Below are 16,989 nucleotides of genomic sequence, written 5' to 3'. Positions count from 1 at the left end.
CATCCTTCTTCTCTGCCAAATACTTGGGGCAGTTCCGCTTCCAGTGACCAGTCCCTTTGCGGTAGAAGCACTCAGTCTTAGGCTTAGGTCCAGACTTGGGCTTCTTCACTTGAGCAGCAACTTGCTTGCCGTTCTTCTTGAAGTTCCCCTTCTTCCCTTTACCCTTTTTCTTAAAACTGGTGGTCTTGTTGACCATCAACACTTGATGCTCCTTCTTGATTTGTACCTCCGCAGCTTTCAGCATTGCGAAGAGATCGGGAATCGTCTTATCCCCTTGCATATTGTAGTTCATCACGAAGCTCTTGTAGCTTGGTGGCAGTGATTGAAGAACTCTGTCAATGACACTATCAACTGGAAGATTAACTCCCTGCTGAGTCAGGGGATTGTGGTACCCAGACATTCTGAGTATATGCTCACTGACATAACTATTCTCCTCCATTTTGCAGCTGTAGAACTTATTGGAGACTTCATATCTCTCAATCCGGGCATTTGCTTGAAATATTAACTTCAACTCCTGGAACATCTCATATGCTCCATGACGTTCAAAACGTCGTTGATGTCCCGGTTCTAAGCCGTAAAGCATGGCACACAGAACTATCGAGTAGTCATTAGCTTTGCTCTGCCAGGTGTTCACACCATCTGGCGTTGCTCCTGCAGCGGCTTTGGCACCCAGCGGTGCTTCCAGGACGTAATTCTTCTATGCAGCAATGAGGATAATCCTCAGGTTATGGACCCAGTCCATGTAATTTCTACCATCATCTTTCAACTTAGCTTTCTCTAAGTATTGAAAGTCTTGGAGGAAACTCCCTCTTCCTTGGACAAAACTATCCAATGATAGCAACCCTCATCTAAACAGACATGGCTCTCCTCTCCCCCCTCTCGAACCACCTGCCCTCCACCTACAATGGCGATTTCTAGCTCAATCAACCATGGAAAGTTTGCTGCATTGAAACTTTGCACCGGGCTTTGCCCTTGCAAACCAAGTGAGAAGGAAATTTGGTTCTACGGTTCATTTCTCCCCCTCTCGAGACGCCAAAGAGTTCTTTTTGGTTGTTTCATTCTCTTCGGCTTCGTTCCCTCTATCGGTGGAATCAGTTGGTATTGCATTACAATGTTGCCTTGGAGGGATCTCTTTTGGGTTCAAAGTGTTGTCGATCACTTCACGTTCATTTCGTTTTTGGTGGCCAATAACAAAGTGGGACACTTTATCTATGGGCTCAAAGATCGTGTTTGGCCAGACTTTGTTTGCCACTTTCATTTGTTCAATGGCCGTTTTGCCAAAGCTCTTGCTATTGATAATTGTTGGCATGCTGATAAGGAGCTGATTGACATTGCTGATCACTGTACCGTTGCCCTCAAGTCCTCACTTGACTTTTTATCCCACAAGGAGCATATTGATAATTTGTCCACAAGAGAGCTTTGTAAATTTGGGCTTATTCCTTTGAACAATTGGAGCTTTTCAAACAAGAATGCCCATGAGGCTTCCTCGGATCCGAAGCAGAAATTCAAATTCAAATTCAAATTGATCCGAATCCTCCAAGCGATAAGTTGTGCATGGTTTTAGCTCAGGGCACTGATCACATTGCTTTAATGAACCATTGTCTGTCTCAAGCGGAGTCGGAGGAGAATCAAGACATTGATTGCCTTTTATTAGGCACTTTTAAATGTCCCCTGAAATTGCCATATGCCCCACTGCCCCTTTGTTTTTTGAAATCGGCTTTCAAATATGCTCCTCTACATGATTGTTGGCCTCCTCTACTCAAGGCACAACACAAAGCTGATCTGGCACAAGCACAATATACGCAGAAGGAAATCGAGAATCTTGCCGCTAATTGGCTGCCCTATGTTCCAAATGCCTTCAATGGGGGCACACCCGGATTAATTGTGAAGCCAGGTTCATTTGCATTAGTTGCTCCGGTCCTGACCACAAAGCCATTGACTGCCCCAAGCGTGTCATCATATCGTCTATCAATGGGCAAGTATCATCAATTGGCAATGCTAGGTTCAATCCAACCGGATTTTTGGGCCAACCCTTTTCTGTTCCTCAGCCGGTTCATCAATCTAAACCGTCCATCCGATGTGTTGTTTGTGGCTTCTACGGACGCGTGGAACGATCATGCCGCAGGCTGAAATTTCAAAAGAAGTGGAGGTGGGTAGTAAAAGTTGCCCAGCCGGCCCGCTCACCCCCTCACGCTCCGTCTTCCTCCTCGAAAACCCAAGAGCCCCCGCTCTACCCTGTCCCGTCACCCCTGCAATCACTCCCTCTCACACGCAACTCGACCATGGCCAACTACCCCCTGAACCCGGTCCCTTTCCCCCCGCCGGGGTTCGCCGTTGAGCCCGGCCCGGCAGATCGGCTGGTCCGCAGCGGTATGGTGGTTGGCCCCATTGCGCCGCTCAACCACGACTTCCTGGCCATTGCGGAGTCCAGCCAATACATCCCGCTGCATCGTCGAGCTGTCATCCGCAATCAGATCACCGCGCTACTTCATGAGTCTCAGCTATTCACCATCGAGGTCAGTGATCATCCCTTTGGGATTGGAATATTTGGATTTGTTGACTCATTCATGAGAGATACGGCTGTGGCCACCCTCATTGAGTTAGAGGAAGAGGATCTGCTGATTTCATTTGTTCCCCACAATGAGGCACTCAATAGGCGCACCACCTCATTTGGGTCAGAAGTTTGGTTGATGTTTTTTGGTTTTCCTTATGATTATGAAACTGACTACTACATCAACAAGGATTTGGGTGGTTACGGTTCTTTGGTTTCCTGGTACAATACGAGGCAAGATCGCAGATATGTGCTGCTCAAAGCTAGGGTGATCCGCCTACGTTTAATCCCCAAAAGCTTCATTGTCTGGCAGTTGGGGAGCGCCCAGGACTGCTGGACAGTCCAGGTTACCATCCTCTGCAGCAACGACTGGAATGGCCTCCTCCCTGAGGTGCTGCTGCCGGGGGAGGAGCCACCGCCTCCCGATGGTAACCCTCACCCCCAGTTTGGACCAGATCTCACCGCGGAACAGCTGTATCAGCAGCAGGTTCAGAACTGGCTCGTGCAAAACGGGGCTCCACCCGTGGGCAACAATGCTGGTCAGGGTGCAGCCCAGGGTGCCCAAGATCATGGCGGTTTGGGCAACTGTCCAGCTCCTCCACCTGTGCAGCTTCCCCCAATGCCACCTCACTTGGTCAACTATCAAGCACGGCTTGCTACTCAGGGCCTTATTGTTCAGCATGGCCTAGTTCCTAAAGACAACGTCACAGACAGCGCTTTTCAGGCCTGGAATGATTCCATAACGGTGTCTGACAGTTCTAGCTCCTCCCAGACTGATTTGGAGGTGTTGCCCGCTCTGGAGGTTGTTGTGGTTAGTCAGGCTGTCATCCCTGAATCTCTATCTATCACGGTGGACATACACTCCTAGGGGATCCGCTTTGGTCTGTCTGCCCAAGGAGATGATTTGCTGTCCATCTTACTGAATGATCCAGTCCCTCGACAACGTCTCAACAACTTTATTTTCCAAGCCCTACATCCAGTCATTGCTTCCATTGGTCCTTGGCACAAGGGATATGGCATGAGGAACGATGTGTCTGAAATTACTGTCAGAGTTTCTGTTGATTCAGCAAGTATAATCTTTTCTCAGGCTCCTGCTGTCAGTAATGCTGTCACTTCAACTTCATCCACTACCTCGTGTGTGGTCATTGAAGAAATTGTTGATGAGGAGGTAAGGCCTAGCTCTGGTGGGATTCAACAGGCCTCTGAACCTTTGCTTCCTATCTTGGTGACCTCCCCGGCTCCTCAGGTGGCTCAAGCAAGGCGCCCCAGGGCAACTGCTCCAGTTTCTACCACTGAAGTCAGGCGTAGTCTGCGCTCTAACAAGTACAATGGTTTCAAATCCCAGGCTGTCATGGACACTCGCACATCCACATCCAAGGTTAAGCCTCGAGTTATGCCCTCGATTGGCTCTTCTAGCTCTGGTCCTCAAATGGATGATGCCATCCCTCCTCCAACCCCGGTCTCCACACTACAAGCAATTGGTATCAACCGTAGTGCGATCCCTGAAGAAGAACTTACTACTGAATCTCTAATGGCTGCACCTCCAGTTGCTCCTGAACCTGAAGAAGTACAGGGAGACGCAGCCTCTCCCACCTTGGAGTGATTCCACCTACCATCATGCCCCTCTGCGATGCTGGAATAATGTGCTATCATGGAACGTCAGAGGTTTAAACTCCGAGAAGAAATAGTTAGCCCTCAATAACGTGATCATCTCCAGTGGTTGTGCGGTCGTTTGTTTGTAGGAGACCAAAATGCCTGATGTCTCTTTTGCATTTATTAAAACCTACTTTCCTAAACAATTTGATCGTTTCGCTTTAGTTCCTTCGCGCGGTGCCTCTGGAGGCCTTATTACAGTGTGGAAAAGTGCTCTATTTTCGGGTACTATTATATCCTCTGATGTGTTTGCTTTAGTCGTCAGTTTCATCAGCACGCAATCTTCTCAATCTTGGACGCTTGTCAATGTTTATGGCCCTTGCTCGGGGGATGATCGTGATGCGTTTACCAACTAGCTCTATGATGTCCAAATCCCTAACGGACAGGATTGGCTTTTGATTGGCGACTTCAACTATATGCGTGCTCCTAATAATCGTAACAAGCCGGGGGGAACTTAAATGACATGACTACCTTCAATGACATTATACGCAAGCAACAATTGATTGAATTACCGGTTCAAGGTCGGTCTCACACATGGAGTAACATGCAAGTTGACCCCCTCCTTGAGCAAATCGACTGGTTCCTTACCTCTCTTCACTGGACTAATATGTACCCTAAAACCCTGGTTAAACCACTTGGCAAACCTCTCTCCGACCATATTCCGTGCGTGGTTACTATTGAAACCAAAATCCCTCGTAGCAAACTCTTCCGCTTCGAATCCTACTGGATCTTGCACCCAGGGTTCATGGATGTCGTTCAAGAAGTTTAGAATAGGCCAGTTTTCAACAAAAATGCGGCTGCCACGCTTTCTCACAAGTTTAAGGCTCTCCGACATGCATTAAATATTTGGAGTAAACACATATCGCGGCTTTCCATTGCGATCAGCAATTGTAATGCAGTCCTAGCTGATTTGGATGAGTTAGAAAACAAGAGATGCCTCACAATTCCTGAAACTAACTTCAGAAACATCCTTAAAGCTCGTCTGCTCAAGCTGCTTAAATATCAGAAACTATATTGGAAAAGGCGGTGCACTATTCACTGGATCAAGTTTGGAGACGAGAATACTAAATTTTTTCAAGCTATTGCTACAGAGAGATTTCGTAAGAATAGCATTGCTTCATTTCGCACCGAAGATGACCGTCTGGTTGAAGATCATCCTGGTAAAGAAGCTCTCCTCCACTCCACTTACAAAACCAGGTTGGGCACCACCGCATCTTGTGACATGAAGTTTGATTTGCCCTCGATCATCCAACGGGCAACCAACCTTGATCTTCTCACTGAGCCATTCACTCCTGAAGAAATTGATGGAATTGTCAAAGAAATGCCTCTGGATCGTGCCCCCGGACCCAACGGCTTCAGTGGGGCGTTTCTCAAAGCCTGTTGGACCATTATCAAACATGATTTCTATTCGCTTTGCACGCAATTCCACAAAGGATATCTTGACATCACCAGCATCAACGATGGGTTCATTACGCTAATCCCCAAGGTTAACTCTCCAAAGTCAGTCAATGACTATAGACCGATCACTCTGCTCAACTGTTGCCTGAAGCTGCTCACAAAGTTACTCGCCAATCGGCTCCAACGTGTCATCCTTCAACTGGTTCACCGTAATCAGTACGGATTTCTTAAGGGGCGCCCCATCCAAGATTGTCTAGCGTTGGCATATCACTATATCCATCAGTGTCATGCATCTGGTCGGGAGATTATACTTCTCAAGCTTGACTTCGCTAAAGCTTTTGACACCATTGCTCACGAGCCCATGATCAATATAATGCGACATATGGGGTTTAATGATCGCTGGATCTCCTGGATTAAATGCCTCTTTTCCTCGGGCAGATCTTCCGTCCTTCTCAATGGAGTGCCCGGCCGTCAATTTCTTTGCAAGTGCGGGGTTAGGCAAGGTGACCCGCTCTCCCCTTTGATCTTCGTCCTCATAGAGGAATTACTACAGGCTGCAGTTAATGACGTGTTCAGGCAAGGCAGAATTCACCTTCCCTTTCCTTGCAGAGGATAGACCGAGTACCCGGTTCTCCAATATGCTGATGACACACTCATAGTCCTTCCTGCATGCGTTCAGCAAGCCACGCTGATCAAACAGATCCTATCTGACTATGCTTCATCCATCGGGCTCAAGATTAACTTCCACAAATCCACATTAATCCTGATCAACCTTGACTTGGCATCCATGACTAATCTGGCCAGTGTGTTTGGGTGTGCAGTTGGATCAATGCCATTCACCTATCTTGGACTCCCACTTGGCACAACCAAGCCCTCGGTTCAAGAGCTCATGTCGTTGGTTTGCAGATTGGAAAGACAACTCACGTCCACCATTGAGATGATGTCATATGGTGGCAAACTCTCCTGGCTCAACGCCTCGGTCACGTCTCTCCTGGTGTTTGCAATGTGCACCCTCAAGTTCCAGCCCAAACTCATTGAGATCCTTGATAAAATTAGATGCAGATGTCTTTGGACTAAGAAAACGGAGCACGGTGACAAGTGCAACTCGTTGGCAGCATGGGATATGGTTTGTCGACCCAAGAAAAAAGGTGGACTAGGAGTGATCAACTTGAAGATTCACAATGAGGCCCTTTTGCTAAAATTCTTGCACAAGTTCTTCAACAAGCAAGATGTCTCATGGGAAAATCTTATTTGGGACAATCACTACGTTGATAAGATCACACATGCAGTTGACCCAGTTGGCTCATTTTGGTGGAAGGACATCCTAAAACTAACCCCATCTATCGGGGGATTTCATGCGTTCAAGTAGTTGACGGCAAGACGACTCTCTTTTGGAAAGACCTCTGGAAGGAGGAGATTTTGTAAATCTCTCACCCACGTGCCTTCTCTTTTGCAATTCACGAAGACTTGTCTATGGCTGATGCGATGACGTGCACTGACTTGCGTGAAACCTTTCACCTGCCACTCTCACCACAAGCACTTGATGAGATCCAGGACATGCACTCCTCTCCAACTTGGATTTCTCCATCGACCTCGCTCCATGATGTTTGGCACTATGCTTGGGGCTCCGTGTGTTATAAACCAAAGGATTACTACATCAACTACTTTAGGGACGGGGAGGCGCACCCCATGTTCAGCCAGCTTTGGAAATCAAAATGCACTATGAGAATCAAAGTGTTTGGCTGGCTCTTATTCCTGGACAGACTCAACACTCGCAACATGCTCAAAAGGAGACATTACAATATTGGTGATAACTATGATTGCATCCTTTGTGGCCAGCACATTGAGGAAACTGTCGACCATATGATCTTTACTTGCCCCTTTAGTCAGAGCTGCTGGGCTAAACTTCATATTATTTGGACACCATTTGACTGCCGGCTCACTCTCCTTCAAGCCAGAAAAGACACTTGGCCAAATCCCTTCTTTCTGGAAACATTCCTAACCGCGGCTTGGAGCATCTGGAAGGAGAGAAACAATAAACACTTCAGAGGGGTGGCACCTGGTGTGGGGTCCTGGCTAAAACGATTTAAAGAGGATCTCCTTCTCCTTCAACATAGGGTTAAAGCAGCACATAGAGCTGCCCTGGTCACCTTTTGTAATTCTATTGTATAGTTGCATTCCCCACTATATCTGACCTCTAACCACACACTAGGTGTGGCTGATTTTGGACCATGAGTTGATATGTCTATGTAAACACCCCATTTATATAGATGTATGAAAAAAACAGTAGGGGTTTTCCCCCTACTGTCAAGTTTGTCAAAAAAAACTTAGCTTTCTCTAGGAACGCATTAAAATTCAACGGAACAACAGCACGGGCCATCTATCTACAACAACATAGTCATGCAAAATACTATCAGGTACTAAGTTCATGATAAATTAAAGTTCAATTAATCATATTACTTAAGAACTCCCACTTAGATAGACATCCCTCTAATCATCTAAGTGATCACGTGATCCATATCAACTAAACCATGCCCGATCATCATGTGAGATGGAGTAGTTTTCAATGGTGAACATCACTATGTTGATCATATCTACTATACGATTCACGCTCGACCTTTCGGTCTCAGTGTTCCGAGGCCATATCTGCATATGCTAGGCTCGTCAAGTTTAACCCGAGTATTCTGCGTGTGCAAAACTGGCTTGCACCGTTGTATGTGAACGTAGAGCTTATCACACCCGATCATCACGTGGTGTCTCGGCACGACGAACTGTAGCAACAATGCATACTCAGGAAGAACACTTATACCTTGAAATTTAGTGAGAGATCATCTTATAATGCTACTGTCGAACTAAGCAAAATAAGATGCATAAAGGATAAACATCACATGCAATCAATATAAGTGATATGATATGGCCATCATCATCTTGTGCCTTTGATCTCCATCTCCAAAGCAGCGTCATGATCACCAACGTCACCGGCTTGACACCTTGATCTCCATCGAAGCATCATTGTCGTCTTGCCAACTATTGCTTCTACGACTATCGCTACCGCTTAGTGATAAAGTAAAGCAATTACATGGCGATTGCATTTCATACAATAAAGCGACAACCATATGGCTCCTGCCAGTTGCCGATAACTGTGTTACAAAACATGATCATCTCATACAATAAAATTTAGCATCATGTCTTGACCATATCACATCACAACATTCCCTGCAAAAACAAGTTAGACGTCCTCTACTTTGTTGTTGCAAGTTTTACGTGGCTGCTACGGGCAGAGCAAGAACAGTTCTTACCTACGCATCAAAACCACAACGATTTTTTGTCAAGTTTGTTGTTTTAACCTTCAACAAGGACCGGGCGTAGTCACACTCGATTCAACTAAAGTTGGAGAAACAGACACCCACTAGCCACCTGTGTGCGAAGCACGTCGGTAGAACCAATCTCGCGTAAGCGTACGCGTAATGTCGGTCTGAGCTGCTTCATCCAACAATACCGCCGAATCAAAGTATGGCATGCTAGTAAGCAGTATGACTATTATCGCCCACAACTCTTTGTGTTCTACTCGTGCATATAACATCTACGCATAGACCTGGCTCGGATGCCACTGTTGGGGAACGTAGTAATTTCAAAAAAATCCTACGCACACGCAAGATCCATCTGGGTGATGCATAGCAACGAGAGGGGAGAGTGTTGTCCACGTACCCTCGAAGACCGAAAGTGGAAGCCTTATGACAACGCGGTTGATGTAGTCGTGCGTCTTCACGATCCGACCGATCCTAGTACCGAAGATACGTCACCTCTGCGATCTGCACACGTTCAGCTCGGCAACGTCCCACGAACTATAGATCCAGCTGAGTGTCGAGGGAGAGCTTTGTCAGCACGACAGCGTGATGATGGTGATGATGAAGTTACCGATGCAGGGCTTCGCCTAAGCACTGCAACGGTATGACCGAGGTGGAAATCTGTGGAGGGGGCACCGCACACGGCTAAGAAATCAACTTGTGTGTCTATGGGGTGCCCCCTCCCCCGTATATAAAGGAGTGGAGGAGGGGGAGGGCCGGCCCTCTATGGCGCGCCCCAAGGGGAGTCCTACTCCCACCGGGAGTAGGATTCCCCCCTTTCCCAAGTTGGAGTAGGAGAGCAAGGAATGAGGAGAGAGGGAGAAGCAAAGGGGGGCGCTGCCCCCCTTCCCTAGTCCAATTCGGACCCAAGGGGGAGGGGGCGCGTGGCCTGCCCTGGCCGCCCCTCTCTCTCTCCACTAAGGCCCATATGGCCCATTAAACTCCCCGGGGGATTTCGATAACCCCCCGGTACTCCGGTAATTGCCCGAACTCACTTGGAACCATTCCGAAGTCCAAACATAGTCATCCAATATATCAATCTTTATGTCTCGACCATTTCGATACTTCTCGTCGTGTCCGTAATCACATCCGGGACTCCGAACAATCTTCGGTTCATCAAAACACATAAACTCATAATACCGATCGTCACCAAACGTTAAGCGTGCGGACCCTACGGGTTCGAGAACTATGTAGACATGACCGAGACTCGTCTCCGGTCAATAACCAATAGCGGAACCTGGATGCTCATATTGGCTCCTACATATTCTACGAAGATCTTTATCGGTCAAACCGCATAACAACATACGTTGTTCCCTTTGTCATTGGTATCTTACTTGCCCGAGATTCGATCGTCGGTATCATCATACATAGTTCAATCTCGTTACCGGCAAGTCTCTTTACTCGTTCCATAATGCAACATCCCATAACTAACTCATTAGTCACATTGATTGCAAGGCTTATAGTGATATGCATTACCGAGAAGGCCCAGAGATACCTCTCCGACAATCGGAGTGACAAATCCTAATCTCGATCTATGTCAGCTCAACAAACACCATCGGAGACACCTGTAGAGCATCTTTATAGTCACCCAGTTATGTTGTGACATTTGATAGCACACTAAGTTTTCCTCCGGTATTCGGGAGTTGCATGATCTCATAGTCATAGGAATATGTATAAGTTATGAAGAAAGCAATAGTAATAAACTAAACGATCATAGTGCTAAGCTAACGGATGGGTCAAGTCAATCACATCATTCTCTAATGATGTGATCCCGTTCATCAAATGAAAACTCTTTGTCCATGGCTAGGAAACTTAACCATCTTTGATTAACGAGCTAGTCAAGTAGAGGCATACTAGTGACACTCTGTTTGTCTATATATTCACACATGTACTAAGTTTCTGGTTAATAAAATCCTCGCATGAATAATAAACATTTATCATGATATAAGGAAATATAAATAACAACTTTATTATCGCCTCTAGGGCATATTTCCTTCAGTTTATTAACTTGCCCAAACTATATGACATGGAAACATCAACGATTGACAGATTGCACCAACAACCAATCATTAACCGATGGAGAAGACCTCATATGTGTATACGGCTGCACAATTGAAATGCACCTACACTTAGAGGTGCAAATCTTGAAGGAAAAAATGATAAAAGAGAGTGACCTGGCTAGTATGAAACCGTCCATATCAATATGAAGCCACTGGATGTCACATGGAGACATCATCCTCTAGCATGGGTAGCAGCCCGAGCCGGCGCATCTTTCCCAGTAGTGGCGGCAGGAATCACCTCCATGGTATTCATTGAATTCTTTTTTTCATGAATACCAGCAAGATACATTAAATATAGGTACAATATACACACACATTAGTAAATCTTTGATATTCATCTGAATACCAAGGAATACCCCTGGCGCCACCCCTGATCTTTCCTCTAAGTGCTCGATCTCAATTTTGTTTGCACACCCTAGAGCAGTGCCAAATCTAATGCGACTTTAGTGTGCAGGTGAGGCGACAAGGTCCAACATATTCGAAGTGTGTGGTGTTCAGAGTGGTTGTGGTGACACAGTGCGTAGTTACTACAGAAGTATGACACACTGGAGGCAAGCATCATGACGGATGGCGTTGCTCCCCAACGGCATCGGTCCAGTTGGGGCAATGAGGAGGATGGGGGACAAAGAAAATGGTGGCCACGATCTTGGGTTTGCAAGGGGCCGGTATGAGTCAGAGATGTTGGTGGTGGCTGGGAGGGGAGTAGTAGTCATTGTTTTCCACACGCACACCTCTTTTCGGAAGTCGTACACACGCAGGGGTCACCATCTGCTTTTAGCACCGCCGGGACTGCGAGACAACGAGCAGTACCGACAAAGGAAATTGCATCCTTACCTTCCCTTGATCGAACATTTGATGCTCTCACCCACACCTTCTGGCCACCGTCGCCCTATGCTCTCCCTCAACCAGAGATGCACCGCCGCCTCGTGCTCTCCCTCGTCCAGAAATACGACGCCTCCGGTCGCTGTCCCTTAGGCTATGGTTGCTTGACACAGTGAGAAGACTGGGAGGGGCCGGCACAGGGAGAGATAGAGAGGGGCGTCCCCTGTTACATCGTTGTCGTCGTCGTACCAGGTAGAGGAAGGATGCGACAACTCGGAGGAAAGTTTGGTAGGGGGTTTTTCGGGAAGGATTGATATGGGCCCATGGTCTACAGATGGGCCTAGAAGACAACACACAAGGCAGCGCACTAGTGAGCCACTCTCTCATAGGTCACGCTATATGCGCCAAACACAGCCTTGACGCGCCGAGAGGCCGGCTTTCCTCAGAGCTTTTATAGAGTTTTGAAGGGTTGTCACAACATGTTGAATTTTCTTCATCTGCGCGATATTTTTTTTCTAAAATTAGTTGAGAACTTGGTTTTTTAATCGACTGAGACATAGTCGCACCATAAAAATGTTGCTTATTACGGGGCTAAATATACTTACACTATTGTACCTTTAAAGTGGAAAAATATGTTTTGATCCTTTGTGGGAGTCATTATGTCGGGCTATTTGAGGCTTAACCAGAAAACCACCAACCAAGTTATTCCTGGATGTTTCAGTAAAAAAAAGGTTATTCCTCAACGTGATGTCGTTATCTGCGCAAAAGAAATTTAGATCGTGCAGTCACATAGATGCCCATAGCCTTTTAGGAGGAGCACTTTTCATGTGTGTAGATTGGCATATATCCACGGAATTGCATGCATAGCACGCATAGCATGTAACAGCAACACCATTAATTTGTTGAAATAGACCGGTGTTAAATGGATAGGAGCTCACAACGGCTGCCCAAGCTTTACTGAAGAAAATATGTTCTGATGTTAAATTATATACACCTTTGACCGGAATAAATTAATTCTGGACGGAGGATGTATCATGCAAGAACAATGTGTTTTAAAAGGAAGAAAACATACGAATTTATTCAACCGAGATAATAAATATACATCATTTGTAAGGAATGATACACTTTCATTCTTAGGCTCCTGAAACTGATACAATAGGAGAAAATCTAGTCAACCTAACAAGCTCGTAAGCAACCTTATTGCTTCTCTATTACAATGTTTGAACCTAGAAATAGGAAAAACACAAGCAATAAAGTAGCAATCACAAAAACTGCCGCCACCATTAATTCCAGCCGACCGTCCATTATTATTCATGGTTTCAATGACCTCTAAATTATCTGAATTACAATGAATCGATTGCATCCTATCAGTTGTGCGAGTGAAACACCAAATCTGAACGGCAAAGCGTCCACTGTCAGAATGTCCACACAGTGATCCATTCTCCAGAAACCTTGTGCAATAAATTTTCCTTTGTCCTTCCTCAGACAGCCCAGCCGTATCCTGAAGAAGATCATGATCAAAATAAGCATCAACATTAAGCTTCACAAATCGCGCTGGTGGACGCACACACCCCCCCCCCCCTCCTCATAGAAGCGTCATAATTATAAGAGCTTGTAACCCCATTGAAATCTGGTTAACATCTTGAATTTTCTCCTATCACAAGTTTTCGTCTTCCCACCATAAATACCAAGTCGTAATGGCAATCATGTCACGGATATTCTGAAACCCCACAATGGATAAAGCCTGATCCGGCACGTGTAACAAGAATTTCAAGATAGACTCACCAACACGATCCACTTCGCCAGCTCTCACAATAATTTCATCCAAACCTAGTCTTTTCCGGACCTTCTTAGCTTTCTGGCACTGAAACAACAAATGCTTCGTGTCTTCTAGCCCAGATCATAATAAGAACAAATTGGTGAAACTTTCATGTATCTATTGGCTAGCGTAATGCAACAGTGAAGAGTGCCATGTAGTGTCCGCCAAATAAAAAATCCACCTTTGTCGGACAAGATAAATTCCAAACTTGCACCAAATCGGATTAAAATTGGTTTGACCCATTTCATTTGTACGACAGAGTTTCCTTCCATGTTGGTGATCCCATTCAACAAAATATGCAGAACGAACATGAAAAATCCCATTATTAGTACATTGTTGAGGAAATCGTTAATTGGTAGCTGCTCGGTTGGCTAGCGAGTAGGGGATTAATAGGCTAACCAACAAATTAATCAATGAATCAGCCGATTTATCAGTTTATCGACTACTTGATGACCCTACGAGCAAGGATTAATCACCATGTTAACTGGTTAATTGGACAAATTCTTGAACAAGGCTTAGTAAAACTCCAAGCAACAATATTTGACATATCAAACTGGGGGAAGGGATAACAAGGACCCGTTCTGCATCAATGGGCAACAAGGCCTCTTTGCTAAATCTGGACGGCAAATGGCTTGAGCATGCGGTTGTGAAGGAACTTTTTGCGGGGCTCTCTTGTGTATCGTTCTATGAACGGGAATGGGCTATCAGTGGCGTTTGGTTCAAACAGTAGGCTAATTTTTTTAACTGACTTTACTTGTGGAATAAAGACTAACTTTACGTCATGCCGCTTAAATGAGTGATGAAACGAGTGAAATTATTGAAATTAATTTTTTGAAGAGGGAAATGTTTTTTATTGAATTAAATCCATTTATTTAAATCAGTGAAATCGGTTTGAAAGTATATTTTTATGAATGAAAACAATTTTCTGAAATGAGTGAAATGTGCTTTTTCAAGTGAGTGATGAATAATGAGTAAAACAGTAAAATTAAAACTAGTTCAAATATATTGGTGATTGATCTTGTTATGAAGATCTTGTTGCTACGAATTCGAATACATATTTCTTTAAACGAAGTTTTTGTTCCAAAAATATTTATCATCCAAAAATTTTGTGTGAAACTAGGGGTGGTGTAGTTAGCATGCATCCAACCGTTTTTCTCTCCACACACCCGCACACTGGTGAGGTCCATGTTTGGTTGTGTATTGTAAAACAGTCTTGTTATATCTTAGTTGACTATGACTTGGTTAAGCCTCAACTGTTGCTATATTTGTGAGATCTTACATTGATATTCATGCATTTTTTCTTCTTATTACATATTATGTCATTTGACTGACTTAGTCAACTGAGACCAAGCCACCACCCTAAGGCCCTAGGTACGGCACCGGTAGAATTACGCATTTTTGTTCTCCTCTGCTTTTGCTCTTACGGCTGCTCCTCACAGGCTGTTATCACCGTCGGTGTTGCTGCCAGATGTCAATGAGTAAGGACGAGACAAAGCTGTTGGAGGATGGCCGGCGCGCCGTACCAACTAACACGAGCATGAGCTTTAGGGAATGTTGAGCCGTACGTGGCGTCCCTTTGTAATCAAACTCTTCTACCGCGCTACCGGTCATCCGTTTATCATCCCGCCGTCCGCGTCGCATAAATACGAGCGCACGCACAGCTCGTAGCAGAGCACCAGGAGCCAAACGTGTTGCGACATGGCTGCGTCCGTATGGTTGTTCTTCTCGCTGGCGTCGCTCGGTGCCCTCCATGTTTCCGCCCTCAGCGTCAGCCTCCTCGCCAGCCTCGCGCTCTGCCTGCGCCGGCCCAAGGATCTCCGGCGCAGGTACGGCGCGTGGGCCGTCGTCACCGGCCCGACGTCAGGCATCGGGCGCTCCATGTCCCTGGAGCTCGGTCGGCGTGGCCTCAACCTCGTCCTCGTTGGCCGTGACCCCGCCAAGCTCCGGGACGTCTCCGAAACCATCTCCAGGGCTCACGCCGTGCAGACCAAGACCGTGCTGTTCGATTTCTCCCTCGTCTCCACCGCGCAAGGTGTGAACTTAATACGACTAGTGCAGCGTGCGTGTCCTTCTGGTCACTGATCGGTCCCGTCGTGTCGCGTCGATCGATCTTTGGCAGGGGACGAGGCGATGCGGCGGCTCCGGGAGGCCGTGGCCGGGCTGGACGTAGGGGTGCTGGTGAACAACGCCGGGGTGGCGAAGCCGGGCGCGGTGTACCTGCACGAGGTGGGCGTGGAGGCGTGGGCGAGGATGATACGGGTGAACGTGCTGGCGCTGACGGAGGTGACGGCGGCGGTGCTGCCGGGGATGGTGCGGCGGGGCAGGGGCGCCGTCGTGAACATGGGCTCGGGGTCGGCGTCGGTGCTCCCCTCCTTCCCGCTCTACTCCGTCTACGCCGGCACCAAACGGTACGTCGCCGAGTTCTCCAGGAGCCTCGCCGTGGAGTACGGGAGCTCAGGCATCGACGTGCAGTGCCAGGTACGTAGCCGGCGTGCCGCTCGCATCCATGGCGTCGTTGTGTCGTGTCAACAGGCTCCCATTTGGTTGTGCCGTGTCTGCAGGCCCCGTTCCTGGTGGAGACGAACATGGTGTCGAGCGCCGTGAAGGCCAGCTTAATCTCGCAGTTCGTGCTGACCCCGGACGGGTACGCGCGCGCGGCGGTGCGCTGGATCGGGCACGGCACGCTCTGCGTGCCCAACGTCGCCCACCGATTGCAGGGGTGGTTCGTCGGCCTCTTCCCAGACTTCGTCACAGACGCGTACCGCCTGGAGAATAATCTGCGGCAGAGAGCCATCCTTCGGAGGGTCAAGCCGTGGAGGAAATCGCAGGCGAACTCTCGTGTTCCTGCCCATAGCAAGGGTGGTGTTGGTGTTCGCTCGGACTAAGGTGGTCCGGCGTTCGTGGTTACTGGAGCATGTTGGGACGAAGTTGCTTCATGTTTTTTGTGCAACAGTTGGTCACGCAAATGTTAAATAACTGGTTGGGCAACAGTGTTGAGTAATGGATTTTCTTTTTGCGGGGAAGTAATGGATTTTTTTAAATAAGTTTTCAACCCGCTTTATAAATAAAGTCATCACCGTGTCCATATAACAAGTTCTAGTGCAGCGAAATAAAATAGTCTGCTAGGACAACAACACAAACACGCCAGAAAAATATCATAAGGCCAACTCCACCGCACGATCCTAAATCTATACCCATTTTGTCCGGATTTTGTCTGTATGGGGTAGAAACAGGGAGAACAAACGACGGACAGAGGCCGGACAAACTCGCTGCACCCAACGCTGCTTCTCCATTTTCACCCCATTTCACCAGCTGTCCGTCCTCGTCATTTCTTCGAAC

At 47.0% G+C, this 16,989-nt stretch overlaps 1 protein-coding gene across 1 annotated transcript; it reads left to right on the top strand.

Moving 5' to 3' along the window:
• The first annotated feature begins 15,343 nt into the window (after positions 1–15,343).
• Positions 15,344–16,655, top strand: LOC123167660 (very-long-chain 3-oxoacyl-CoA reductase 1-like). The gene is made up of 3 exons (XM_044585491.1): positions 15,344–15,682; positions 15,770–16,128; positions 16,212–16,655. The coding sequence occupies exons 1-3, from the start codon at positions 15,349–15,351 to the stop codon at positions 16,533–16,535; spliced, it is 1,017 nt and encodes a 338-aa protein (XP_044441426.1). The 5' UTR covers positions 15,344–15,348; the 3' UTR covers positions 16,536–16,655.
• Positions 16,656–16,989: the final 334 nt, after the last annotated feature.

This window comes from Triticum aestivum, chromosome 7D (genome assembly GCF_018294505.1).
Source record: "Triticum aestivum cultivar Chinese Spring chromosome 7D, IWGSC CS RefSeq v2.1, whole genome shotgun sequence".
NCBI classification, from domain to species: domain Eukaryota; kingdom Viridiplantae; phylum Streptophyta; class Magnoliopsida; order Poales; family Poaceae; genus Triticum; species Triticum aestivum.
Note: the sequence above shows the minus strand (reverse complement) of the source record. Positions and strands in the feature narration are given on the sequence as shown.